The 24,841-nt window shown below is 53.6% G+C and overlaps 12 protein-coding genes across 12 annotated transcripts; 6 read left to right on the top strand and 6 right to left on the bottom strand.

Moving 5' to 3' along the window:
* Positions 1–90: 90 nt before the first annotated feature.
* On the bottom strand, positions 91–1,742 carry PG985_012026 (uncharacterized protein; the record flags this gene model as incomplete). The annotated part of the gene is made up of 4 exons (XM_066831793.1): positions 91–478; positions 539–1,224; positions 1,313–1,390; positions 1,461–1,742. The coding sequence occupies 4 exons, from the start codon at positions 1,740–1,742 to the stop codon at positions 91–93; spliced, it is 1,434 nt and encodes a 477-aa protein (XP_066679843.1).
* A 611-nt stretch (positions 1,743–2,353) lies between these two features.
* Positions 2,354–5,275, top strand: PG985_012025 (uncharacterized protein; the record flags this gene model as incomplete). Its single annotated transcript, XM_066831792.1, has 5 exons — positions 2,354–3,006; positions 3,080–3,278; positions 3,334–3,547; positions 3,602–5,005; positions 5,061–5,275. 5 exons carry the CDS (start codon positions 2,354–2,356, stop codon positions 5,273–5,275), a joined length of 2,685 nt encoding a protein of 894 aa, XP_066679842.1.
* A 597-nt stretch (positions 5,276–5,872) lies between these two features.
* Positions 5,873–7,107, top strand: PG985_012024 (uncharacterized protein; the record flags this gene model as incomplete). The annotated part of the gene is made up of 4 exons (XM_066831791.1): positions 5,873–5,892; positions 5,944–5,957; positions 6,025–6,216; positions 6,290–7,107. The coding sequence occupies 4 exons, from the start codon at positions 5,873–5,875 to the stop codon at positions 7,105–7,107; spliced, it is 1,044 nt and encodes a 347-aa protein (XP_066679841.1).
* A 1,108-nt stretch (positions 7,108–8,215) lies between these two features.
* PG985_012023 (mitochondrial 37S ribosomal protein mS38) lies at positions 8,216–9,301 on the top strand (the record flags this gene model as incomplete). The annotated part of the gene is made up of 2 exons (XM_066831790.1): positions 8,216–8,540; positions 8,604–9,301. The coding sequence occupies 2 exons, from the start codon at positions 8,216–8,218 to the stop codon at positions 9,299–9,301; spliced, it is 1,023 nt and encodes a 340-aa protein (XP_066679840.1).
* A 341-nt stretch (positions 9,302–9,642) lies between these two features.
* Positions 9,643–11,375, bottom strand: PG985_012022 (proclavaminate amidinohydrolase; the record flags this gene model as incomplete). Its single annotated transcript, XM_066831789.1, has 5 exons — positions 9,643–9,860; positions 9,966–10,266; positions 10,529–10,675; positions 10,735–10,837; positions 10,930–11,375. The coding sequence occupies 5 exons, from the start codon at positions 11,373–11,375 to the stop codon at positions 9,643–9,645; spliced, it is 1,215 nt and encodes a 404-aa protein (XP_066679839.1).
* Positions 11,376–11,769: 394 nt separating this feature from the next.
* PG985_012021 (uncharacterized protein) lies at positions 11,770–13,116 on the bottom strand (the record flags this gene model as incomplete). Its single annotated transcript, XM_066831788.1, has 1 exon — positions 11,770–13,116. One exon carries the CDS (start codon positions 13,114–13,116, stop codon positions 11,770–11,772), a length of 1,347 nt encoding a protein of 448 aa, XP_066679838.1.
* Positions 13,117–14,304: 1,188 nt separating this feature from the next.
* Positions 14,305–15,327, top strand: PG985_012020 (Metallo-hydrolase/oxidoreductase; the record flags this gene model as incomplete). Its single annotated transcript, XM_066831787.1, has 2 exons — positions 14,305–14,833; positions 14,903–15,327. 2 exons carry the CDS (start codon positions 14,305–14,307, stop codon positions 15,325–15,327), a joined length of 954 nt encoding a protein of 317 aa, XP_066679837.1.
* Positions 15,328–16,147: 820 nt separating this feature from the next.
* Positions 16,148–16,483, bottom strand: PG985_012019 (uncharacterized protein; the record flags this gene model as incomplete). The annotated part of the gene is made up of 2 exons (XM_066831786.1): positions 16,148–16,391; positions 16,452–16,483. 2 exons carry the CDS (start codon positions 16,481–16,483, stop codon positions 16,148–16,150), a joined length of 276 nt encoding a protein of 91 aa, XP_066679836.1.
* Positions 16,484–17,965: 1,482 nt separating this feature from the next.
* On the top strand, positions 17,966–18,517 carry PG985_012018 (uncharacterized protein; the record flags this gene model as incomplete). Its single annotated transcript, XM_066831785.1, has 1 exon — positions 17,966–18,517. The coding sequence occupies one exon, from the start codon at positions 17,966–17,968 to the stop codon at positions 18,515–18,517; it is 552 nt and encodes a 183-aa protein (XP_066679835.1).
* A 309-nt stretch (positions 18,518–18,826) lies between these two features.
* PG985_012017 (uncharacterized protein) lies at positions 18,827–19,045 on the bottom strand (the record flags this gene model as incomplete). The annotated part of the gene is made up of 1 exon (XM_066831784.1): positions 18,827–19,045. One exon carries the CDS (start codon positions 19,043–19,045, stop codon positions 18,827–18,829), a length of 219 nt encoding a protein of 72 aa, XP_066679834.1.
* Positions 19,046–20,166: 1,121 nt separating this feature from the next.
* PG985_012016 (uncharacterized protein) lies at positions 20,167–20,736 on the top strand (the record flags this gene model as incomplete). Its single annotated transcript, XM_066831783.1, has 1 exon — positions 20,167–20,736. One exon carries the CDS (start codon positions 20,167–20,169, stop codon positions 20,734–20,736), a length of 570 nt encoding a protein of 189 aa, XP_066679833.1.
* A 643-nt stretch (positions 20,737–21,379) lies between these two features.
* Positions 21,380–24,452, bottom strand: PG985_012015 (fungal specific transcription factor domain-containing protein; the record flags this gene model as incomplete). Its single annotated transcript, XM_066831782.1, has 4 exons — positions 21,380–22,496; positions 22,553–22,753; positions 22,817–24,208; positions 24,271–24,452. The coding sequence occupies 4 exons, from the start codon at positions 24,450–24,452 to the stop codon at positions 21,380–21,382; spliced, it is 2,892 nt and encodes a 963-aa protein (XP_066679832.1).
* Positions 24,453–24,841: the final 389 nt, after the last annotated feature.

Genomic DNA, 24,841 nt, shown 5'->3' with positions numbered 1-24,841 from the left:
GTACAACTAGTGTGCGGTATCTTTTTACACTCTATGACCGTGTGGCTTTCCTCTCCCATCAAAATTAGTGACGTCTAACACACAGAATCCTTAGAAGTTTCGGCTCATGTCAGCCCTAATTCTCTGGTAGTCTAGCAGGCCCTCGATGCTGCCGACGGCGCTGATGGCAACGTCCTGGTCCCAGAGCTTGCGGTTGGCGAAGCTCATAACATCCTTCTCGGTAACACGGTCGATGGTGCGCTCGATCTCACCGGGGGTCATGCGACGTCCGGTGGTGACGAGCTGACGGCCGATATCCTCAGCGACAGCAGATGTGCTGTCGAGAGACAGAAGGATGGAGGCCTTGAGCTGAGCCTTGGCACGCTCAACCTCGGCCTGGGTGACGCTGCTGGACAGGCGGGACCATTCTCGGAGGGTGAAGTGGACCAGGTCATCGAGGCGGGTAAGCTTGTCGGAGACGAGGTAGATACCCCAGAGACTACGAACACGTTAGTATTGTTGGCTTTTCCATAAGTGATTGCAGGGCAATTGGACTCACCCAGTATCGCTGTAGCTAGTGGAGAAGCTCATGAAGCTGTTGGCCAGGTCGTTGGAGTGGACAAAGCCGCTGAGCTTGCTGCCCTGGTGGGGAGCGCTGCCCATAGCCTTATCGTAGTTGCCAACGATGGCCTGGGTGACCAGAGCAGTGAAGTAGTCCTCGTCGTTCCAGCTCACACCCTCAACGGCAATGGCGATGTGGGCAGCGGGGATGGTATCATCACGAACGCGCAGGTCGGAGCCGATGAATTGGGGCTTTTGCTTGGACTGGAGGTACGCAGAGTTCAGGGCAGAAGTCGTGGGCAGGCCGGAGAAGTGCTTCTCGGCAAGATCGACGAGCTGCTCGTGGGGGACGCCACCAGCACCAACCAGGACCATGCGGTCAGCGGTGTAGTTGTTCTTGATGTAGCTGGTCAATTCGGTTCGGGTGATGTCAAGGATGTTCTGGCGAGGGCCGAGGATGGTGCGGCCGAGGGGCTGGTGTTGGTAAGCGGTGGCATGGAGGTGGTCGAAGACAACCTCGTCAAGCTGCTTCTCGACCTCCTCGGACTCGCGCAGGATCACATCGCGCTCGCGCTCAATTGAAGACTGCTCGAGCTTGGAGTTTTGGAGGATATCGGCGAGGATATCGACGCTTTGGGGGACATCGGCGTTGAAAGCTCGGGAGAAGTAGACGGTGTTTTCACGCTGTGTCGTTGATGTCAGCCTGAGCCCTTAAAAACTGCCCGCAGCATCCCGCTTCGGATGTTCTCGGCAATTGAGCAATTATACGCACCGAGGTGTAGGCATTGAGGTGACCGCCCATGTTCTCGATCTCGAGCTCCAATTGCTGCTGGGTTCGCTTCTGGGTGCCCTGTGACAATTGTTAACATGCTGGCTCACGAGTGCGAGCAGGTCGGCTCGGGGCAAGCGGGTCATCGGACCTTGAAGGCAAGGTGCTCCAGGAAGTGTGCGGTGCCATTGTTCTCGTTGGTCTCGCTCCTCGAACCGGCATCTATCCATACACCGACAGTAGATGTGGAGGCGTAGGGGGAGTGCTCGGTTGCGACAGTCAGGCCATTCTTGAGCGTCGTCGTTTGTGTCTTTGCGCCAATTGGGGAGGAGACGGGAGTAGCGAAACCACGCTTCAGAGGTCGGAAGGCAGACGGGGCAGCCCGGCTGCGAATCCCCTGGGCGAGGTTCAATGCGAATCTCCGGGAGGCCATCGCGAATTGAGATGGGGAGAAGGGCGATATGTGGTCGTGAAGTAGGTGATGTGCGTAATTTGACGCAACGCAGCTTGGAACCTCAGGTGTTGCCAGCTCTGAAAATTGAAAGGCGGACCTTTCGATAGCCGTCGGGTGGTGTAAGCCACAAATTGAGTTGCGCCACAGCCACACACGCGCAGCAAATGAGCAAATGACAGAGCCGACCCGATCTTTCGGGATCCATTCCTTCCCATTTGCCCAGTCATCAAGCATTAGACGGCTTCCGATTGGTCCACGCCGAAGACTGGTACCTGGGTACTTTGCCTGCATTAGGTACGGTATTAGTCAATTCATCGGCGGTTTCAATTGGATCAAGCAGCAGCAGCCGGCAGGCAGGAGCTACCTCGACGCATTATCCAATGTTGTAAGTGCCCGCTTTGGCTCGTCTCAATGCGAGGTCCTGACATCGATGATCATCGGTTAGGTGCCAAAAAAAGGTGCATACACACACATATAGATGCCACGTCTGGCCCAATTCAGTGAGGCTTTACTTTTCTCTCATTCTTCCCCATTCTGTATGATCCCCCATGTGTTCTAGTAATTACCTCAAGTAGGTACTAGTAGCTACAATGAGTGACGAGCCCTACGACTTCGCGACCGAATTCCAAGCTGTCTTCATCCCGAAGCAGAAACCTCCACCTGAGCCATCAGCCACAGACATGGGGGTCACACTCTCGAGTTTCCCTCCTCTTGGGCAGGTCACCCAAGTCAAGACTGGGAACGGCCGGCTTACTGTTCTCCTTGAAGTCGGACAGGATGAAGCCGGTGAAGCTTGGGAAGTTGCAGCCTGGCACTTGTCTGATGGTACTGAGTGGAGGGAGGATGCAATGATGCCGCTCAAAGAAGGTCTCGAGTCAACCTCACTACAGAGTCTTGGGACAGATAATAAACGCATATACTTCACTTCTTCCTTTTCTGTCTCTTCCAATCTCAGCTTCACATTCAAGTTCCGTAAAGGACCCGCTGAGCCCTGGCGCTGGGCAAAAGACGAGATGAACATCGGCGACGGCATGGTTGTTGTTAATCCCGAAAGGGCTCATGGTCCAACCGACTTCGCCAGTGTAATCAAGGAGCTCAATCCTGACCTCAAAGTCCAATCGCACATGAGCCAGAGCCGAGGAACCGAACTGTGGAGTATAGAGGCGCCCATCGGTGCCGCCAAGGGTGACGATTCCACCTATGCCGATACGCGATTGGGCACCCCGTGGGGAGGGTTTCTGAGGTAAATCTCCACCAAATCCAAGGAGTCGAATGTTCGACCAAGTAAACCCTATACAATATACTGACACTCTCAGGTGGTTTGCTCTTGTTCGTATTTGGACGCCTTGGCTTGCTCCTAGACACGGCAAAACCTCGTTCCAGCTTGATAAGGATGGTATTGTTCTGGGGTTCATCAACCCTCAGGGCAAACATCTTGTTCTACTTGCAGTCAGTGGCATCGACGATGTCATGACAGTGTTCCGCCACACAGACTCTGGACAAGTATCCCTCCACGTAAGTAGTTCACGCCGGTTCGTCGTGGGTGGAGATGTCCTAACGGTTTTATCAGATACGCAATGACGGGGAATCCGAGTCAAATGGATTGGTCCTCGCAGCCATTGGAGATCACTTCGAAGGCGCGCTAGCTGCAGTCGTTTACCATTCCCGAAACGTGGTGCTAGCAGCCAAGAAGGCTGACGGAGTACTTGATGAGGAACTGCAAGTCCTGAAGAACGATGTAAAGGCTGAGTGGATGGAGAACTGGTACGATGGACTGGGCTACTGTAAGCATGCTTCAGCTTTGTCCTCGATCGAAGGTAGTAACTGATTGAGTCTAGGCACTTGGAATGCGCTAGGGCAGAACCTAACGGACGAGAAGGTGTACAAAGCTGTTGACACCCTCGCCGAACACAACATCAACGTCACAAGCCTTATCATTGACGACAACTGGCAAGATATTGATTATACCGACCCCAGTCAGTTCCAGCGAGGGTGGAACAGCTTTGAGGCGGACCCAAAGACTTTCCCCCAAGGTCTCAAGCACACCATAAGTCACATTCGCTCCAAACATCCCAACATTCAGCACATTGCGGTCTGGCACGCGTTGCTAGGGTACTGGGGAGGAATCGCTCCTGATGGCCAGCTGGCCAAGACCTACAATACCGTTGTTGTTGAGAGGGAAGATTCGAAGAGACGGAACTTGCCCCTTGGAGGCCCCATGACAGTCGTTGCCGAGCAGGACGTCAGCAAGTTCTATGATGAGTTCTACAAATTCCTGTCAGACTGCGGGATTGACGGGGTGAAAACGGATGCGCAGTTCACTATTGACACGTGGGTATCTGCGAAACATCGTCGAGAAATGACCAAGGCATACCTGGATGCTTGGATGATATCTTCTCTTCGTCATTTCAGCATCAAGGCAATCTCGTGCATGTCGCAGACTCCCAACATTCTTTTCCACTCGCAACTGCCGCGCAACCGACCGGCCATGCTCGTCCGGAACTCGGACGATTTCTTCCCACAGATCCCCAAGTCTCACCCTTGGCACATCTGGACTAATGCACACAACGCACTCTTCACACAGCATCTCAACGTGCTTCCGGACTGGGACATGTTCCAGACAGTCCACGATTACTCTGGCTTCCATGCGGCAGCAAGATGTGTAAGTGGTGGTCCGATCTACATTACGGATGCTCCCGGAGAGCACGATATGGACCTCATCAAGCAAATGACGGGCCCCACCATCAGAGGAAAGACGGTGATCTTCCGTCCGAGTGTTGTCGGGCGTAGCATCGACCAATACAATGGATATGATGATGATGCATTGTTGAAGGTCGGCTGCTACCATGGCAGGGCTGTGACGGGGACGCCCATGCTGGGAGTTTTCAACATCTCCTCGCGGCCACTTACCGAGTTGATCCCATTGTCGCGGTTCTCTGGGGTTATCCCGTCGATGAAGTATATCGTTCGAGCTCACAAGAGCGAGAAGATCTCGGATATTGTCACGCCCAGCTCGCCTAGCGCCTTGTTGACAGTGTCCCTTGAGGTGCGAGGTTACGACATCTTCACTGCGTTCCCCCTATCGCAGTTTCACAGTGACACAAAAGGCACGATATATGCAGCCAACCTTGGTTTAGTTGGCAAGATGACTGGCGCAGCCGCCATCGTGTCGAGCGATCTTGAGTTAATGCACAATGGCAAGGTCATGCTTGATACCCGACTCAAGGCCTTGGGTACTCTTGGTATGCCGCCAGCTATATCTTTGACAAGTCGTTCATGTGCTAATCATGATTACAGGTCTCTATATCTCAACACTCCCAGACATGACGATCGAAGGGGATTTCCTAGCCACGATTCAGGGGCAGGTGATCCCACCACATACCGTATCCATCAGCAAAACCGACGCCCATGTTCTTCAGATAGATGTGGAGGCTGCGTGGAACGAGATGAAGCTCGACCTTGGATGGGGCAACGAGCTAGAAATCAAGGTGTTCTTCTCCATTGATGAATAGAACAGATCTGCCATATGAGAAGACATAGACAGAGTATAGGGGTAAAGGGATTGTGGTCACAGTAAAAGTACATTGGTCCATGGGCAATTTGGCAGACTGAGTAGCACCTTAAAAACACTACATGTTGACAGCCTAGTACTCTACTGCATCTATTCTTTATCATTACGCTGTCGTTTACTCTTCTCAGAACAACTCAAGCTTCGTTTGGCGTCAACTTGGAAATGTGACGTTCTTGATGGGTCTCGCTTTGCCGTAACTTCAATTTCGACCTTTTCCGCGTCAGAGTCCCCATTAGCATATGCAGTAACAAACCATACATACTTCGCCTTAGTTCTCGCAGTCGTTTTAATGTGCTGCGGGAGGGGGTCAGTATGCTTGTCCCTGACTAAGCCCCCGGTTTGAAATATGAGGCCACACCTTGGATGGATTCCACGGCTTTCGAATATGTATTTCTAATGCAGTTCCCCCACTTTCACCTCAGTATTTAACCACAGCACAACATCCAGTCACCGACTTCAATAACATAGAGCACACAATTGATCACTTATTCCTCTGTAGACGCTACAAACCCCAGAAGCTGCGATAGCCACTGCTAAAATGGCCCCAAAAGTGTTCTTGTAGGTTGAGATATTCTACTTGGCTTGAGATCACGACTGACTTGTCTTTAGTACTGGCGTCACTGGTGATTTGCCCATTCCCATCACACTATGGATATGCATATGAATTCATTTCGGCTTACGCAAACCTAGGGTACATCGGCGGCGATGCTTTCTATGAGCTATACGAATCTCATCCGGACTATGATTATACCCTCCTAGTCCGCGACGAGGAGCGCGGCAAGCCTGTCGCCGAGAAATACCCCAAAGTGCGTCTTGTGTATGGCGACTTGAGCGCGGCAGATGTGATTGAGAAAGAGGCCGCTGCCGCAGATGTCGTAGTTCGTAAGTCTTGGCACACTCTTCCGACGATATTGTACCTATCCAAGTGGGAGACATAACTCAAAGACCCATCTAGATACGGCCAACTCGGCCGACAACATGCCCTCGGCCCTCGCCATCGGTAAAGGGCTCGCGACTGGACACACCGCCGAGAAGCCTGGTTACTACATACACCTCTGCGGGACGGGCATCCTAATGGACACGGCGCGCTGGGGTGAGCCGCCCCTGCCGGAGAACACGTACCACGACATCGACGGCATCGAGCGCATCCTCTCGCTGCCGGACTCGGCCTACCACCGCGACGTCGACAAGGTCGTGCTCGCGGCCAACACGGCCGACCGCCGCGTCCGCACCCTCATCGTGAGCCCGCCCTGCATCTACGCGCGCGGCCGGGGCCCGGGCAACCAGCGCTCCATGCAGGTTTACCGCATGGCGGAGCAGACGCTCAAGACCGGGTACGCGCCCGTCTACGGCACGGGCCGGTCGGAGTGGGACTACGTCCACGTGCGCGACCTGTCGCAGTTCTTCGTGCTGGCAGTCGAGGCGGCGCTTGACACGGCAAAGCGCGACGATCCCGAGGTGTTCGGGCCGCGGGCCTACTACTTTTGCGAGAGCGGGAAGCTCGTTGCCGGGGAGCTTGCCCGCTGGATCATGGACGAGGTCAATGGGCAGGACCTCCTGGAGAAGCCGGCGGAACTGAAGACGTTCGAGAAGAAGGACGCGGGCATGGCTAGCTTGGCTTGCAATTCGCACGGCGTGGCGGCGCGGGCTGGGAAGTACCTGGGCTGGGCGCCGCGGGCTGGCAGCTTACGTGAGGAGATCCCGGAGGTTGTTCGGAGTGAGGTCACAAGGTTGAGGGAGAGCGGCGAGCCGAGTCAGCTGAAGAAGCAGTAGATAGACGGGCTGGGTAGCTGATATGCCTGCTTCTACTACGTAGGCAACGCATAGCCAGTGCCTATGCTGTAACTAAGAATGCCGATGGATAGTTTGCTCAGTTTTCTGATTGATATCTACGGCATAATTGATCTGACCCATCGACTGCTCAGCTCAATCATCGCCAGTTGTTGAATACCGAAATCAAGTATGCTTGCTACCTCTAATTATTCATTTCCCCATTTACTGTAGACGAATGCAAAGACAGTAACTAGCCACGGCGTGGCACCGTAATGACTAGGTTCCAAGCGAAGAGATAATGAAATAACTATTATGACCGTCTTGCGCTTGCCGTAGTTGACAAGCGACTGAGTGATGGTGGCACGGGTGGCATAGATACATGTAGGTATTTCCAGAGCGAATTCCAGAGCACCAGGCTGCCCCGGGTCGTCGTGATATCGATTACGTTGAGCGACAGGTCTAGTGGACCCCGGGACAAGAGCGGTCTCGGGGAACTGCCGATCGACAATACCGGGTCATATGGACCTGGTAGAGGAGAGTGCATTTACATAAGATAAGGAGCAGGTGTGGTTGAAGGTTGGTTGCGATGCGCGCTTTGGTAGGTTTTAATGGGGGCCGATTAGGTACCGTTTAGCCGTTCCAACTAGCTGGACCGTGAGCAAAGACACACACGCAAGGCAAATGCCAATCACGTCGTATTTCTTACATGATAAGAGCACTATGAAACGATAAATTTAGTCACGAATGGTCCGAGATTGAAGTCATCTGATGGGCTATCCAGGAGTCAGCTGGGGGTTCTCGTATCTTGGAAGTTGGGAGGTGACCTGCCAGCAGCCGGCCTGGCCCGCCTTATGGAGAGGCCTGGCTAAGCAAACAAGGGAGTTGTCGGGGGGTCGGCAAGCCGGCAAGCCGGGGAAACAATTCTGCGCTTTCGCTTTCTCACCCACCATCGATTGACCCAGCAAGTTTAGCGCCCTTTTGTTAGCAGCGCCTTCATTGATCGCTTTTGCATGTCAAGAATTGCAACGACGAGGTCTTCTTTGACAGCCTCGACGGCGCATTACCTACTACACACAGATCCTACCCAGACCTCACCGTAAGGGCCAATATGCTCCCCTCTTCGGTGCGGCGGGTGGTGGCCGCGGCACCTTCCACTCCCTTGCTGGCCAACTTGGTACCGAACGCAGCCCGTGCGACATCAGCAGCCTCCATCGCATTCCCTAGAACCCAGCAGCGAAGGCGTTATTCCTCCTCGAAGCCGTCGAGCCCCAGCGATTCCCCGAAAGGTCTTCCCACCGGCCAGGTGGCAGCCTCGCCCGCGCAGGCCTCGAAGGCGGGTGGCGAGAAGCGCAGAGGACGCAAGGCCAAGGACACATCAGACGCCCAGGGAGCTCTCCCTGCCGTCCCCAGCACGCAACATGTGCCTAAAGAATGTACGCATTTCCCGCGGTCTCACATATGTATTGGATTACCGACTGACTTGTGATTACTCATAGCCCTCGCGTTGTCGTCCTTCTTCTCTCTCCACCGCCCGATATCTGTGACGCAGGGCTTCCCCAAGACAATAAACGACGATGCATTTGCCCAGATCTTCTCCCCGCGATCCAAGGACGCCAAATACAACGAGGTCATGTCTACCCTGACCCGCACGGTGGAGGAGCTCGAGCAACCCATGTCGGGTATGAGCCTTGGCGAGCAGCAGGAAAGCGCTGTGGCTGAGGCCGATACCGAAGGGATGCAGAAGATCGAACTCCGGCACCCCGACGGAACCGAGTCGAGCTTCTACATTCAGCTCAACGCCATGGCCGGCCAATTTGTTCCTTTCAGGCCTCCTCCCCTGCCGCAACCCGAGTCGGCAGTTGCTGTCGAGACCGGAGCCGAGAAAGCGACGGAGCCCGAAGAGCAGCACCGCGTTTACAAGGCCGTCCTTACCCTGGAGGAGACGACGGACGTCAACGGCGAGGTGCGCATAGTTGCCCATAGCCCGAAGCTGATTGAGGAGCGGACACAGCCTCAGCCCTTCCTCTCGCGCATGGCTGTGCGTGAATGGCGCCGCGAAGAAGTCCGCGGACGTGCCGACAAGATGGTGGCCATATCGGTGCGAAGGCAACGGAAGCTCAAGATGAAGAAGAAGAAGTACAAGAAGTTGATGAAGCGGACGAGGAACGAGCGCCGTAAGCTCGATAGAATCTAAGGACGGGCTTTGCGCCCTCCTGTGTACATAAACAACATACAGCGGTCTCGGTACGATCGCATTAGGACTTTTGCTTTGGTGCATCCACAACTGGCCATCATAATACGGTGTACTGGAAGGAATGTTTGTGAGTTCTTGTTTTGGGGTATTCATGGCATGCATGCTCTTATTTCGAGGACGCCCTATAGAAGTGCACCTAAAGTAGTTTTTCTCTCGTGTATTCAAATCATCTCTCCCTACGATGAACCTTTCCTGTGCTTAGGGGTAGTCGTGTTGGTACACACACTCCTGTGTGGATCAGACCATCCCAGTCCGTCCCGGTGGTCCACTGGGGCATATTATTATGCGTCCGCCAAGGACTTGACCGGGTTCTCCACCATCAACTCGATGAGCGATAGTGCCACCTCGGCAGCCGCGAGCACCGTCGTTTCGCCGGGGTTGTCGTAGATCGGGGCGACCTCGACCACGTCGGCGCCGACGACATGGAGGCCCTGCAGGCCGTCGAGGATCGTCAGGAGTTCCCGCGTCGACCAGCCGCCTGGCTCGGCCGTACCCGTAGCTGACATGGTTCCAGAAGTAAGCATTCGTAATTGACACGCTATCAGGGGCTCGGGCGTGCGAAAAGAAAAGAGAAGGGAAAAAGAAAAATGGCGTGCATATATACCTGGTGCGAACGCGGGGTCCAGCACGTCGATGTCGACGCTGATGTAGACCTTGGAATCGCCCACGCGGTCCTTGATCTGCCGGATTACGCCCTCGGCCCCGATCCGGTCGAGGTCCCGCGCCTTGACCATGGCGAAGCCGCAGCGCAGGTCGTTGCGCAGGTCGCCTTTGGCCCGGATCAGGGGGGCGCGGATCCCGGCGTGGATCGAGGTGTTGAGGATCAGGTGCTCTTCGTGCGCGATGTGCAGGAAGGTGCCGTGGTTTAGGCCGCTGTGTTGTTGTGGACGGGGATTAGGTGCTGACTAGAACTAACGTCGTACAGACAAGGGATAGATAGGAGTACATAGGGGGCAAAGAGTTGGGTCGGGAAATGGAGTGGGATGAACGTACGCGTAGTCGGATATACCGCCTCCTAGCACGGCGGGATCCCAGGTGTCTAATGTATCGTATCAGTCAGTTTCATCAAGATGGAGGCGACTGTTTGTAGGGTCGTAGGTAGTTAGAAAAATCTGGGTGTGCATTTTTAATCCCGGGCTCACCAATATGACTGTCGAAGTGAATCACCGAGACCGGACCCCAGCGCTTGTGAGTTGATCGCAGGGCCGAAAGAGTCGTGGTATGGTCGCCTCCGAGGGTCACGATGCGCGGTGTGACGGAGTGGCTTTCATTCGATGCCTTTCTCCCAGAAACGACCTGGAAGTTTTCCCAAATCTTAGCAGGAACGAAGATGTCTGAGTGGTGGGTTTCAAGTTAAGGGGTATTCCACAGACCCTGTGGGCTTTATCGAGCTGCTTCAAGGCGACATTGTTGTCGAGCCACGTCAGGGGCACGTCGCCGCAGTCCACGACGGTCGCCCAAGACAGCAATGCGCTTCTGCCTATGCAGTTTCATCTGGGTATGAGCACCGTACCATAGATCTCGACAGGCAGCGCATATATCAAGTATGGGACTTTACCTGTATACACACTATAGCCACCCTGAATCCTGCGGCTGCCGGTCCGGATCCCACCAGGGCCGTAACGAGCCCCGGGCCTCCCCGTGACGGTCTGGCTGTCTCAAACACCGTCAGTTCTTCTCGTTCCTTTCCCAAAAACTTCATGCAGATTCGGTGTGGACTTGCGGTATCGAACGGTGCACCCAGCATCGCAATGTCATACTTCAGGCCCTTCTCCGCCTCCGCGTCCGACAGGCAGTTGACATAAGGCAGGTTCGCGTACGTCCTGAGCCCATTGAACTGGCTACCACTCACGATATCGACATCGTCATCGTCTGAGCCATGAGGTGATGCCTCTCCGAACATGGGCTTCTGCCATTGAGGTGCATGTGGGATCGATGGTGGGCGGGGAAACTCCCACGCCAGAACAGTCTGGAGGCTAATTGATATGAAGAATGGCACAAGTGACCGCTTCATTGTGATATTGGCCAGAGTAGTGAATTGCAGTCTATACAGGAAGATCGAAGTGTCGGTGCCGCTTTCCTAGATTACGGTTACTATTTCTGCATTATTTATAGTCAATCTGCATTGCGTCAAACAGGTCCAGATGTTAGTAGATCGAGACATCCTTGAAGTCTAATCCTGGGTTGGGGTAAATCTGCAAGTGTTGTCTTATCTCCAACTCGAACCCACATATGTACATGTGAGAGTAGGTAAGCTTGCATCATTTGAGATTATAACGGTTTTTCTTCATTGCTTTTTCTAATAATGCCGTCAATGCCGCCGATATGCTCGGATACACCCTTGGTCTCTAGTAGTCTGGTACAGATCCTTGATATTACATGTACATTTTAACAGTAGGTATTTTCACCTATTTGGTCCAGCCCTTCGGGCCACCCCAGGTGCCCTTAACCATGTTGTTGTAGTACACCCACGGGAAGAAGTCCTTCTTCAGGTGGTAGAAGAAGCGGTTGGGCGTCTTCTGGTCAATACCGATCCACTTGTCGAAAGTCTCCTTGGGCACACCACCGTACTTGAACTCGGCCAGGAGCACCTTGCCGTACTCGGTCAGGAGCGGGCACGACGTGTAGCCGTCGTACGACGCATCAACGTCCTTGCCCTCCATCGACAGGAGCAGGTTTCGGACCAGTACGGGCGCCTCGGCGGTGATGGCGGCGGCCGTCTTGGAGGTGGGCAGGCTGGAGGCATCACCGGCAGACCAGACGTTGGGGAACTTCTTGTGGCGAGTGGTGGCATCGTCGACGTCGACGTAGCCGGCCTCGTTGGCGAGGGCACTGTTCTTGACGAACGCGTGAGGGCCCATCTTGGGGGTGACGTGCAGAAGATCAAACTGCTTAGTGACCTTCTCCTTTCCGTCGGGAAGAGCAAACACTGCCTTGTCGCCGTCGATAGAAACAAGGTCGTGCTGGAACAGACCCTCGACACCGCGATCCTTCCTCATTTGGTCGAGTTCGGCATTGTACTTGGGCACGCCAAACATGACAGGGAGGCCAGTGGCGAAAGTGATCTTGATGGGCGAGTTGCTGGGGTTGCTGGGGTCGTACAAGCCTGCACGCTTCCAGGTATCCAAACCGAGCCACATGATCTTCTGAGGAGCACCGGCGCACTTGATGACACCGGCGGGCTGCGTGAAGATGGCGTTGCCCTTCTCGAGCTTCTTGATGGTGCCGTACACCTTGCTGCAGTAGTCCTGGCTGTAGATGGTGGACACAAGAGAGCTCTGGTCAGCGAGAGCTTCGGGCAAGCCCTTGACGCTGTCGTAATTGATCTTCACTCCGGGGGCAACGACCAGCTGCTGGTAGGTGAGCTTGTCTCCGTTGCCCAGGGTCAGAGAGTTGCTCTCGGGGGCAAAGGCGCCGACGCTCTCGCCGTAGAACTTGAGCTTCGGGTCGACTAGGCTGTTCATGGGCCGACGCAGCTCCTCCATGGTCTTCAGACCGCCACCAACCAGCGTCCATCCGGGCTGGTAGTGGTGGAACTGTGCAGGGTCGACGACGGCAATGTCATCTTGAGTGAATTTGCCGGAGTTAAGGAGCTGGTGGCTGATGGAGAGTCCAGCGGTTCCGCCACCAACAACGACAACCTTGTGGCTGCGGCCAGCAGAGGTCACCGGCGATACTGAGGCAAGACCCCGAATCCCCGAAACCAGCTGGGGCTTAGCAGTGCGCGCTGCACGAGCTGTAGAACGGGCAAACATGACTGCACAGAAAACGAGGGAATTTGGCGCAAGGAAGGAAGGTTACAGGAAAAAGCAAGGCCCTGGTACTAGGAAAGAGGATGCTACAAAAGACGAAACGTTCAACCCCGGAAATTTCCGTACTCAATGAAATAAGTAATCAAAAAAGTGACCGACAACCGCCATCGTCCCAAGTCGGTCGCCGATTGCTAAGGCATGGCGACTTTTTTATTAGACTGGCTCTCTTTTGGCCGGCACCGCGATGACGTGATCGTTGCTGCCCCACCAGATTAGTCAGGCAGCTTCCCCGTATTATCCAACACCATGGGACCATCCTCAATCCCTGCCGTATCTGCATTCAATTCCCACCTCTTCGCATCATTCCTCGTCCCAGAAGGTCGTGCCATCGTCATGTTGGCCCACGGGTTGTGGAACTGATGGACCTACACGTAACGAAGAAAGACGTGGTGTAACCTCCGATCTCTGGTTTTCTCACTGTGTCTAAGCTTAAATCAACGGCTATCTGTATTCGGCAGAACGTGTCGCTGCCACAGCTAGGTCTGCACCACCAGATTCCGTCGCATCCGAGCAAGACAAGGTGTAGCCGGCCGCCATCCGCTTGCGAGCGCAATAGCCGCGCTTTTGTCGTCGGCAGAGAGGCCGGGACTCGGCGGGCTATTCAGCGGGCTTCCGCGGGCGTATGGAGAAGCAGGCTTTCCCTAGCCGCTCTACAGCCGTTGATTAAGCGGGTCGCCGACCAACTTCGAAACGGCGACTTATTCAGCCTTCGAGGTCGCCGTTTGTCTCGGCCACCTCCTTGGACACTGCCATCGCGGACTTCTCGGTTTGATCTCCTTTCCTCCTCATAACCGTATATGTATTCTGTCCATCGTGAGCCGAAAATAATTCACCATGAAATCTCTTCGACCTCGCCTCCATAGCACACAAGTGTTCGCAGATTCACTTCAGTCGTTCAATCCCAAATCCATCCATGTTGCCAAGCCCCTGAATCGGAATACCGGGATACACAGCCCCATAACGGCATATTACAGCAGTAGAAGGCTCCTAGTAGGACGTCCTGCAAATGCTCGAGGATTTCATCAAGCTGCCTGCAGACTAGCACTTCCAACATCAGATAAAATAGCCTCACATCTCCGAGCCCCTTGGTTGCTTGAGCATTCTAGTGGTGTTTCGAGAGACAACGAAAATATGCAAGCGTCAGCCCCTGAATACGCCACCACAGCTGCGATGACCGAGGGACAACCGACCATTCACGATGTGTTTGAGCCCAAGACTGGAACTTGGCAATATGTCGTTGCCGACCCGGACACTCTGAAGGCCGTCATCATTGACCCCGTCCTGGACTTTGATTCTGCCACGCAAGTCATCTCGACTACTACTGCTGATGCGCTACTAGCACTTGTCGAAGAGAAGGGTTATCATGTCTGCATGATTCTCGAAACCCACGCGCATGCCGACCATCTAACTGCGGCGTCGTATCTTCGGTACCGCCTAGGTAAAGGAAGCGAAGGGCTTAAGCCACTGGTGGTTGCCGGACAGCGTATTCGTGAGATGCAGGAAGCAATCGGGGAGAAGTACGGCGTCCCCGGCGAGGAGTATATCAATGTCTTCGACAAGCTCTTCGATGACGATGAGACATTTCAGATCGGCCAGCTTACAGCCATGGCTATCCACCTTCCCGGCCATACGCCCGACCACCTTGGCTATAAGATAGGGGGTGAGTGACCCACATACTATGCGAAAGCATGCGCCCCCTTTTCTTCTTTCACAAGTTGCTGACACCCAGGTCCCAATGACCCAGACAACGTTTTCTGCGGCGACTCCCTTTTCAACGCCGACTTGGGCACGGCGCGCTGCGACTTCCCGGGCGGCAGCGCGCGGGACCTCTTCAAGTCGGGCCGCAAGCTGCTCAACATGCCCGACCACTTCAAGATCTGGACCGGCCACGACTACCCCTCGGCCGAGCGCGGGAGCCCCGTGCCCTACATGACGGTCCGCGACCACCGCGCGCAGAACAAGCACCTGCGCGATGGCGTGTCGGAGGACGAGTTCGTGGCCCTGCGCGAAGAACGCGATGCGAACCTGCCGGCTCCCAAGCTCCTCCATCAGTCTCTTCAGGTCAATATCCGGACGGGTCAGCTGCCGAAGCCTAACGAGGATGGGGCGCGGATGTTGCATTTGCCGTTGAAGCTTAGTGGGGAGAAGTGGTGATGAGGTGTGTCTTGATATCAGTTTATTGTTCTTTTTTTTACAAATGTACATCAACCCACCCTATGTCCTTACCGGGCAACTCTCTTGAAAACCTCTTCTCGATCAATGAACATATACCTATCTGCTATCTGTTATTTAGCCTGGTGTGTTTTTTCTGGTGCATCATGTTTACTCTTCGACCCAAATGCCGAAGCTTCACTATACGGTGTGCACTAGTCTGTAACCATCCCTGTCAGGCACTCAATAGTACTTCAGTGTTAAATTCAAGTTTGCACCGTCATGCGGTTTACCTCCTGTCAAAAGAACCGACATTATTGTCCATGATGAGGCTTACACCGTCCGACAGGCCAGCTATTGGTTATTGGCGCTTAACATACATCTCGCAACCGAATACCAACTTGTCGCCATGGTACCACTAGCACAAGTACCGGGCTTGTGGGCGGATAGAAGCCATTCGTCAACGCATACCTCAACTAGTGGAGTTTGGCAAAACGGGAGAGCTTATGGCATACAGTGTTGCTAGTTTTACAATTCAGGCGAAGTGGGAGTTGCGTTATGGTCGCTATATGATCACGCTCAAATGTTTGGTACTAAGATGGCAGACGACCAACTACACAACATATCGTCGGACTCATAATACAAAATGAAGTTATACAAGTTAAGTATTAAACACAATTATTCAAAATCCGAGACACACAATGGAACTGATCATGGTCCCAATTAGTACTCCCATCCTAACCAGAAGATGCAGTCAAATGTCCAGCAAGCACCGACCATATACATGTTATAGCCCTTACTATATCACACAGGGCGTGTCCATCTAGCCATGGTTATACTTGGATAGGATGCTAACCAGCTTCTTGCTGGTCTTCTTCTGAGCTTTCTTGACAGCGATGGATTCGCTTCGGGTCTGGTCTGCTAGCATGACGTTACGGTTCCCGCTGGAACTTGGCTCAGATGCATAAGACTCCTGGCGGGACTCGGACAGTTTCGTCCTTCCGGCCTGCCGTTCTGCGGCAGTAGTCGGAAGAGTCGTGATGCGTGAAGGGACTCGTGTGGCAGTGCTGGAGTATGAATAGGTCAGTTGCTATCATGGGCTGAGAGTGGAAGCGCTGAGTACCCACCGGTCACCTTCTGCTTGGCTTGAGTAAGTCATGATCACCCAAAGTATGTGGGCTATATAGTACCGTGATGTTGACTGGTACGAGTTCGAAGTGAACGGGGAATGGTGATGGAAAACGTTGAACTCCTTGGAGAGAGCTGGCTGGATACATGTCTAATATTTCAAGGGTCAAGTTGAGTCCTACCTCTAGGAAGGAGGTTTCACTCTTCAACGCGTATTGCCCAAATTTCCAATCACATCACACATGCAGTCTTAAGTTGCCGTCTTGCACTGTAGTTCGGTGAGCTGTTTTGTGGCATGCACATCTGCTCAGTTCTCTATAGTACATTGAGACCAGGGTTGAGAGGGCTGCGTAAGGTACTTGAGACTAAATGCATGGATTGGAGGTATGACCGTTTACATACATTTATCAGTCGAATCCAGCCGCATAGCAGGTACCTAGACATGGTGGGCGAACTACCATTACGAACAAAAGCTCGAAGCGGGAGCTGGCCAGATGGTCGGGTATCTAGGTACTTCAACCCATCATCCTGTAATGCAGTACGGGAGCAGCGCATATGCATCCTGAGACTCACAGGCGGACCGGTAATGCACTTGACTCCCGCCAGGCCTATCGGGCGCCGGCTTTGGAACGCACTGTACATTTTTCGACGAAAGATGAAAGTGGCACGACAGTTCTTGGCATTTTCTTGGCATAGGAGTGTTGTTTGTACGAGGCTCTCCTGTCCCCCAACCCAGGATCAATTGGTCGGTCAGGAAAGAAAGGTACGTATTTGGCATCGATGTATGCGGTAGCTAGACGGAAAGCGACAGGTCGCTTTGCTCACTTGCATTTGATGGGACTTCGCAAAACATCTTAGGCACATTGACAGGTTACACATCGTCAAAGCCTTTATTCCGGGGCCCTATCCCATCGTCACCACCACAACACCATCATGTCGACCCTAGTTAGTCCTGCCCCACGCTACAAGGGTATTGAGCTGCAACCTGCGTCGCAGATCCTCCAATGGCTACCAACCTAGCATCTTTGAACCTAAACTAAATACAGATGCATACTTCAATCCTGATTTACTCGCTGGATACCCACCCACCACGCTGTAGGATCACAGGCGAAAGGTGCCCCCAGTGCATCCACACTTTTGAGTGGCTATATGGACTCGAAAGCATACATAGGTAGCCACGTACGCTTATTGGGCTTGTTCTTTTCCTGAGAACCAATATCGAACAGATGTTGATTGTGAATGGAGTTTTAGAAATATCGGTTGATCTGAACTAAGTACACGCTGGTAATCATAGTATCAATGGAACCAAGCTCGGTTGCTTCTGGAAACTTCCCTTCTTTCTCCGGCCACTGGAGCTACAAGCGATTCTGATACCCCATGTGTACTGTTGGGGACAAACATATCAAGTGCTCGGAGGGTCCGTATTCGCCTTTTGATTATCGCCCCCTTTGATCATTATTGGAATTCTGCCAACCATATCTGCAGAAAATCCAACATTTCCAACACAGCCGACATGACCAGATCAAATATTACTGTCTCGTCAGTTGGCGTGAACCAGGCCGACGATCTTAAGCAGCCCAAAACTGTTGCAGATATAATGGCAGACCAAAACTTGGGATATAAAGTGCGAGTTCTAATCTACGATCTCCGAAACATCACCAAAGATGCAGACTCACAGCGGCGTACACTGCAGACAACTGACGAGCTGTACATAAGCAGCCCCTATCTCACCCCCGAAGAAGTCGTCATGATCAAGAGAGCCACCTGCGTCCTGGAAGAGGAACTTCATTCATCAAAACCCCCTGATAGTGTCGAGACCGCCATCCAGAAAGCCATGGCTAACTTCTTCGAGAAGCGAAAGGCGAGTGGCGACGCGAGGCCATGTGGTCCCCACGATCTTGCCCCAATCTACGAGGCCGCGTTTGGCATCGAGAAGGAAGAACTTCAGGACGTACGTTTCCTCAGTCGTATGCGCAGACAGGGGCTGTCACCTGTGGAGGATGAGCCGAAGCCTGCTATGGCTTCCGGTCCTGTTGACAGCAAAAAGAAACACAAGAAGAAATAGGGGACGTGTGAATGGATTACTGGGGCATACTTCACGGGAACACAGCAGAATAGAACAACTCATTCTGCGCGCCTATGTCAAATTTCTATACGGATGGTCCCTATACGCCCGTCACTATCGCTGAATGAGAAAGAGTCCGAATATTCCCACGACACTGCTTGCCGAGGGCTTAGAGCCGCCCCTTCTCGCATTCTCGGCCACCAAAATCTCTCACGTCGCGCATAACCATGACAACAGACCCGTACATCATGGTCTTTATTGATAATGCTGCAACTCAGACGATGGTAAACGGGCAGCGGCCATGTATTATCATCCCAGCGACTTAGTTATACTCTCAATGTTAAGCTTCATGCGGGTCTCTGCCTCCCGCACCGCAACCCCGCTGTCCGAGGTCCCAGAGGAGAGAGCCACGAGGGGGTTCCCATTCCGAGCAGGCTCGTTGAGGAAATGCTGAGTCCTCTGGATGCGGAGCTGGTGTCGCTCGGTCTTACCGACCTTTGGTGTAGTCTGGGGGTACTGTTGGTCCATGTCTAGGGGAGTCCGGGTCAGTCTGGATGTTGATAAGCCACCATTCTATCCTATCTTTAACATAGCAGTGGGTGGAAGACATACGTGAGGTATATGCTAATGTACCTTGTGATTTTACGTGCCTTGTGAGGAATGCAAGGCCGGGGGGGGTATACTGGCAAATGAACTGCTTGGTTCATGAGTTGGTCTGAGGAGTGACTTGGGGAGACCTTTCAGGTTCTGTAGAGACGAAAGAGGCCCGCACATGTATATAAGTATGCATCTCTAGGACTTTAGGTCCTTGTTACGGGGAGCATATCTTATGGCTGATTCATACGGGACCAGCTTGGCAGGTCCGACTAGTTACAAAACTGTACCCATGCGACTCGACTATCATGCCTCTGCCTGCCTTGTTATGTTAACTACAATAATGTACTGTTATGTGCTCTACGCGAGTGGGTAACCAACCCCTGTATGCGAAATGTTGCCTCGAATTTCGAAAAATGCCGGACGATGATAGGTCGGATTGCAATGCCACAGAAATCCACTCCCACCTTCATTGCCCGATTCGTCACCTCGTCGTCCATCATTGGCTGGTCGTTACAGCGCGCTACTACCCCGCACCATCCCCGACTGTTGCACACTGCACGGAACCTGCGTTTCGGGGATATTTGCCCAAGTGATTGGAAGACCCCGAGGCGGCACCGGGTGAGGGGGCTCTTGCCAGATAATCCAGGCTTCAATGTTTGAGCGATGCGTTCTTTGTTGCTGACAGGTAGAGTACCCTTGGATGTTTATCCCAAAGTGATTGCCCATAGACAACAGTTGCCCCTTGAGCCAATCTTTGTTGTCGCTACCACAAGGGGTTTATTCCACGTTTATTCCATCCGAATGGACAAGATTATTCTAGTCAATTGAACAAACGCATTGAGTCCAGGCGTCCCATTTACACTACCCATTGTATAATCAAGATAGACCTTCCACTTAGCCTCTGCATCCCCATCTCTCAGATTATTCCAGATAGATCTCTCAGTTCTGTTCAGTTGCACTATAATTAGGTAGTACGTTCGAAAAGGGACCAAGCAGCCTTTTCTCCTGCAACTGCATACAACACGCTCAACAATCCCCCTTACCACGTCATCATGGATCAGATACAGGACACCAAGCTCACCCTCTACTTCGCCTATGGCTCGAACCTCTCATCAACACAGATGAAGGCGCGTTGCCCCACCGCCGTTCCCGTCGGTCTCGGCCACCTCCCCGGCTGGACCTGGCTCATCAACAAGCGCGGCTACGCCAACATCGTCCAGAATCCTGCCGATGATCAGGCAGACCCACAGTCCGCCCACGACCACCACTCCTCCGTCCCCAAAGACTCATCGGCGACCCCCGGCGTCTACGGCGTCCTCTACACGCTCCAGCCCGCCGACGAGGCGGAGCTGGATGTGTGCGAGGGGGTCCCCACGGCCTACGAGAAGGCGACGCTCAACGTCGAGGTCGTCAAGTCCCACGGCTTATTACCCGAGGCCAACGGGAAACAGTTGCCAGCTCTGGTGTACGTCGACTACCCCCGCGTGGAGGCGGACCGCCCCAAGGACGAGTACATCGGCCGCATGAACCGGGGCATCGACGAGGCGCGTCGGGACTGGGGTTTGCCGGAGTGGTACATCGAGAAGGTCATGCGTCCTTTCATCCAATCGGAGACGTCATGATTGCAGGAGAGAACGCCTGGGAGTTGGAGAGATAGCTGGGAATGTTACTAGCAGGTTGGGGATCACTTTGGATATGTCCGGCATGGGCTTAAGAACCGGAAGAATGCTACGTATTGTCAACTACTAGTCCACACATTTCTTTCCATACCAGTCTCACCGATGTCCTATTAAGCAAGGTTCCAAACTGTTCTGCCATCAAAAGTCTTGGTTGAAAAAAGCTCCTGTTATGCGTAGTGATTCGACTGCTGAATGTAAGGGGTGGTGATAAGCTCTACTAGACGGTCAAGGCGCTGACTTGACAACGCCGTCCTTTTGCCCGGTAGGGGACGAGGGCGGGTTGGTTCAGTTGGTTAGAGCACTGGTTCCTTCGCCGTGACACTGAACATCTCATTTACCCATTCTGGATGTACCTTTATACCATACGAAGCGCGCAATTATCGTACAATCTAACCTGTGGCCGGTTTACACAACTTCGAATCTCAAGATACCGCGACGGCTGACTGACTGTCCAGCCAGGGAAAACCCAAATTGTTGACGCCATCCCGATGAGCCCGCTCGCTTGTTCATGCAAATTCGCAGAATAAAACACAAACATCCTGTCCCCAAATATCACAACATACGGTGTCATATACGGCTTCCCATATTACGCACCGCACTCGACGCCCCCGTCGCTCATGGAATCCCGAAGTATCCTAGCCGCATCGCCCCCATCCTCGGGCGCCTCGTTGCCCTCGTTACCCCAAGCATTATCAAACCAGGTCTCCATCCCCCCCATTGCCGTCTCTTCTTCGCCGTTGTGCGGCACTGCAACAACTGTCTGGCCATCCTGGTTGTTGTTGGCTTCCTCGGTGTCATCGCCACTCCTCGCATCAGTAGTACTACCAGTAGTAGCAGCAGCACCAAATCCCCCGTAGTCGTTGTTGTTGGACTGGCGCAGGAACTGCGCGGCCAGGATCTCGCCGGCGATGTCCTCCACCTCCAAGTCGGACGCCGTGAAGTTATCGAGCATCATAATGTTGTCCTGGTAAGGCCTATTGACAAGGTCGCCTCCGCTCACCGTGCCGTTCATACGGGCCGCGGAGACCGCCTTGTTAGTCGCCGCGCTGCCGTCCTCGTCCAGCGAATTCGTGGGAGATTCTGTCTCGTCCGAGGATAGAGAGTGCACCGTTCCAGGCGCAGGAGGAATAAACGTAGAGGCCGAAGGAGTCCGCTGTTGCTGCAGGTGTTGTTGGTGGTGATGCTCGCCCAGCACCGAAAACGAGTTTGGCGGAGAGAACATGTTGTGGTGCGATGGTGTTGCAAAGCGGGGATTTATACTGGGATTTATCCGGGGGCTGCCCCTGAGTAGAGCCCTCACGGGGTTTCGCCCGGCAGTGAAAAGGCCACGCAGGCTGGCCGGAAAATCTGATTCTTCTGGAAGGCGCCCCTTTGCGAAGCTCAGATCCATGGTCATGGCGAGCCGCAGATAGCAACCCGGTTGCGAGGCCAGTATGTCGGTCCAGTTCGATATTGTGCTCGTCGTGCTACTGGCGGGCAGTGGCGTGGGAGTGTCGAGCTGGGCTAGGGTCATGATGTGCCGGATCGTCTCACTCACGTAATCGCATCCGTCGTACTGTGGAGTGTACAGTTTCATAGCCTCGACAAGCACACCGAGGCGATTTTGCTTCACAGCCTCATCGGGCGAAGGTTGGCTTCGATGAAATGAGGAAAGCTTGACATCTATGATATGCAAGACAAGGGGCAGAGCTGTACATGGTACGCTACAGGAAAGGTCAGCGATGGGACAACTTGGGTAGGTTGGGTGAGAGGAACATACGCGCTGATTGGTAGCCACCGAGCTAGCTTGAGTTGTATGAGCTCCTGGAGACACTCGGTGACTCCAGATGCGGCTTCTTGGAGCTCTTGGCGGTTCTCATATATAGTGGAAAATTCGCGAAGGTTGCTGGTTAAATTTGGCGACACGGCCGTGACGGCGGTTTGGAGTATTTCGTGGTGGCTGAGTGCCACCCATGACGAGCTAAAGGATGGTCAGCAAGCTTGAAATATTGAGCAACTCCCATGTTAATACGGGTAACCATACTGATAGTACATGTACATCATGTTGGTGTACAGTATTACTGAATCGTGATGGTGGCCTTTGCCCCTTGAGACGGCTGTCCGTGGAGAACCACAGCCGCCAAACATTGGGAACTTTTGGATCGTCAACGTGTACCACCGTCGAAGTGCTTGCTTGAACTCCCTAACTTTAAGCGTTTCATCTGGGCCAATCTTTTTTCCCCAGCCAGGGGAGTCGTCGAGAGGGAAGACCATCATAATCAGGTCTGTCAGTACAGTGCAAAGGTCGACAATCTGGACGAAAATTTCAACCAGGCACTTTTTCGTGGCCGAGTCATAGACTTGTGACCGCTCGACTTCATCTGCCATATCCCTGTAACCAAAAGTCGGACTGGAGCTGAAGTCGAAATGTGACCGAGTGATCTTGAGGCTTCGACGCATTCCGATGGGCAATATCCGGTCCCTTACAATACAACACCACCAAAGCCGTTTGAGAACGTTCTGCTTTTTGTATTGCAGAGGGCTGATGATGGGAGAGAAACTTGGCAGTGCCGAGTAGTGGTGGGCTTCCGCATTCTTAGCGTGCTGGATGGCGGCACTGAGCCATGTTGAATTCGCCTTCTTGAAGGCCTGTGTGAAGTTGGGAGACCACTGGGACAGCATGATTGCCGTCTGAGCAAGATATATCATCGAGGATTCGCTCTCAAAATCGTAGAGCAGTTTGCACCGCCGGTAGAGAGTAGCCCGGGCCACCCGGGTGCTCGAAAAGCCGAGCGACTTGACCTTCTCCTTGGAGACGAAGTTGCAAGCGACGAATAGCATCGACTGGAACACCAGGAGCGACATCCTCTCCCCGGACCCGCCAAAGCCATATTGGCCATACATGCCCCAGAAGTCGCCCTCGTTGATCACCGGCATCAAAGGGTGGACATGCAGGAAGTACTGCCTGACGAACTCATCGAGGGTTTCAGGCGTTGGTACGCGTAGACAGCCCTGCGACTCGAGATAGTTGACATCTTGAGGCAGGAGGTTGTGGAGGTTGTTGATACTGAGGAAGGGATAGTAAGAATATGTGATATCTGTGCTGCCCTGGCGTTGTCCAGTCTCCGTTGCCCACGGAGCATTAGTTGGTGGAAATAACGAAGATACGTTGGGCATATTCGACTGGTGGCGATCAGCCCCGGCGTGAGGGACATGAGCCCTGTCTGTGGTGCCAACATTGTTTCCAAAGCCTGGTACGGATGATGACTGGCCCATGTCAAAGGCCGGGGGCGCCTGTGCCTGGGGTTGTGTTGACGACGGAAATGTGTCGTCGTCAAAATCATTCTCTGATGCCATGTATCCATTTTTGGACTCCGAGGCATCATTATTGACACTTGGCTCATAAGGAGGAATTGAGACCTGCTGAGGTTTACGGCTATATGGGCGTGGGTGGTCAGTATCTGTCTGCGGCTTGCACGGGAATGGGCTTGGACGCACGACGCTCGATCCGCCACGACGCACGTGTCGTTATCGAGATAGCAATTCATGCACGGCATTCCTCGCTGGGAGACATCGCAGCGCACCTTGCGCGCGCGGCAAGAGAGACAGGCTTTCGCGGCTCTTTTGCGCGCTTTGGCCGCGACTCTGGGCCTGTTGGGATCCATGGCATCGGCGTTCATCGGGTAGGGATTTGGGTCGGGCCTCTTGCCGCCTTGTAACTGGATAAGGGAGGGAAGAATAGACGGAGAGGACGGGATTGCGCTTCAGGAGGACGTTGAGATAGAGGCTGAGGAATCGGAAATCGCGGGGGGAGTGGAGTTCCAGGGTGGTGTCGGCCAGGGGTGATGTGGGGTGCTAGCGGCTTCGCGCCCCTATTTCCAAGATACGTCGCTGCCACTAAGGCATGCCCCGGATTGCTTGTCGAGTCGGACCCGTCTGTATCGTGCTTGCCTCAGGGATGCATCGAGCAAGGCCGAGCTGCATGTCAGCAAGATACAGTTTGCCAGCAGGTTGGTCACTTGAGGACATCCATCCACCTGCCCGTACTAGCGTATTCGCGGCAACACGA

This window comes from Apiospora marii (assembly GCF_038362585.1).
Source record: "Apiospora marii strain CBS 49790 chromosome Unknown utg000009l_segment0_segment0, whole genome shotgun sequence".
NCBI classification, from domain to species: Eukaryota; Fungi; Ascomycota; class Sordariomycetes; order Amphisphaeriales; family Apiosporaceae; genus Apiospora; species Apiospora marii.
The sequence above is the reverse complement of the archived record's forward strand: the minus strand, read 5'-3'. Positions and strand labels throughout refer to the sequence as shown.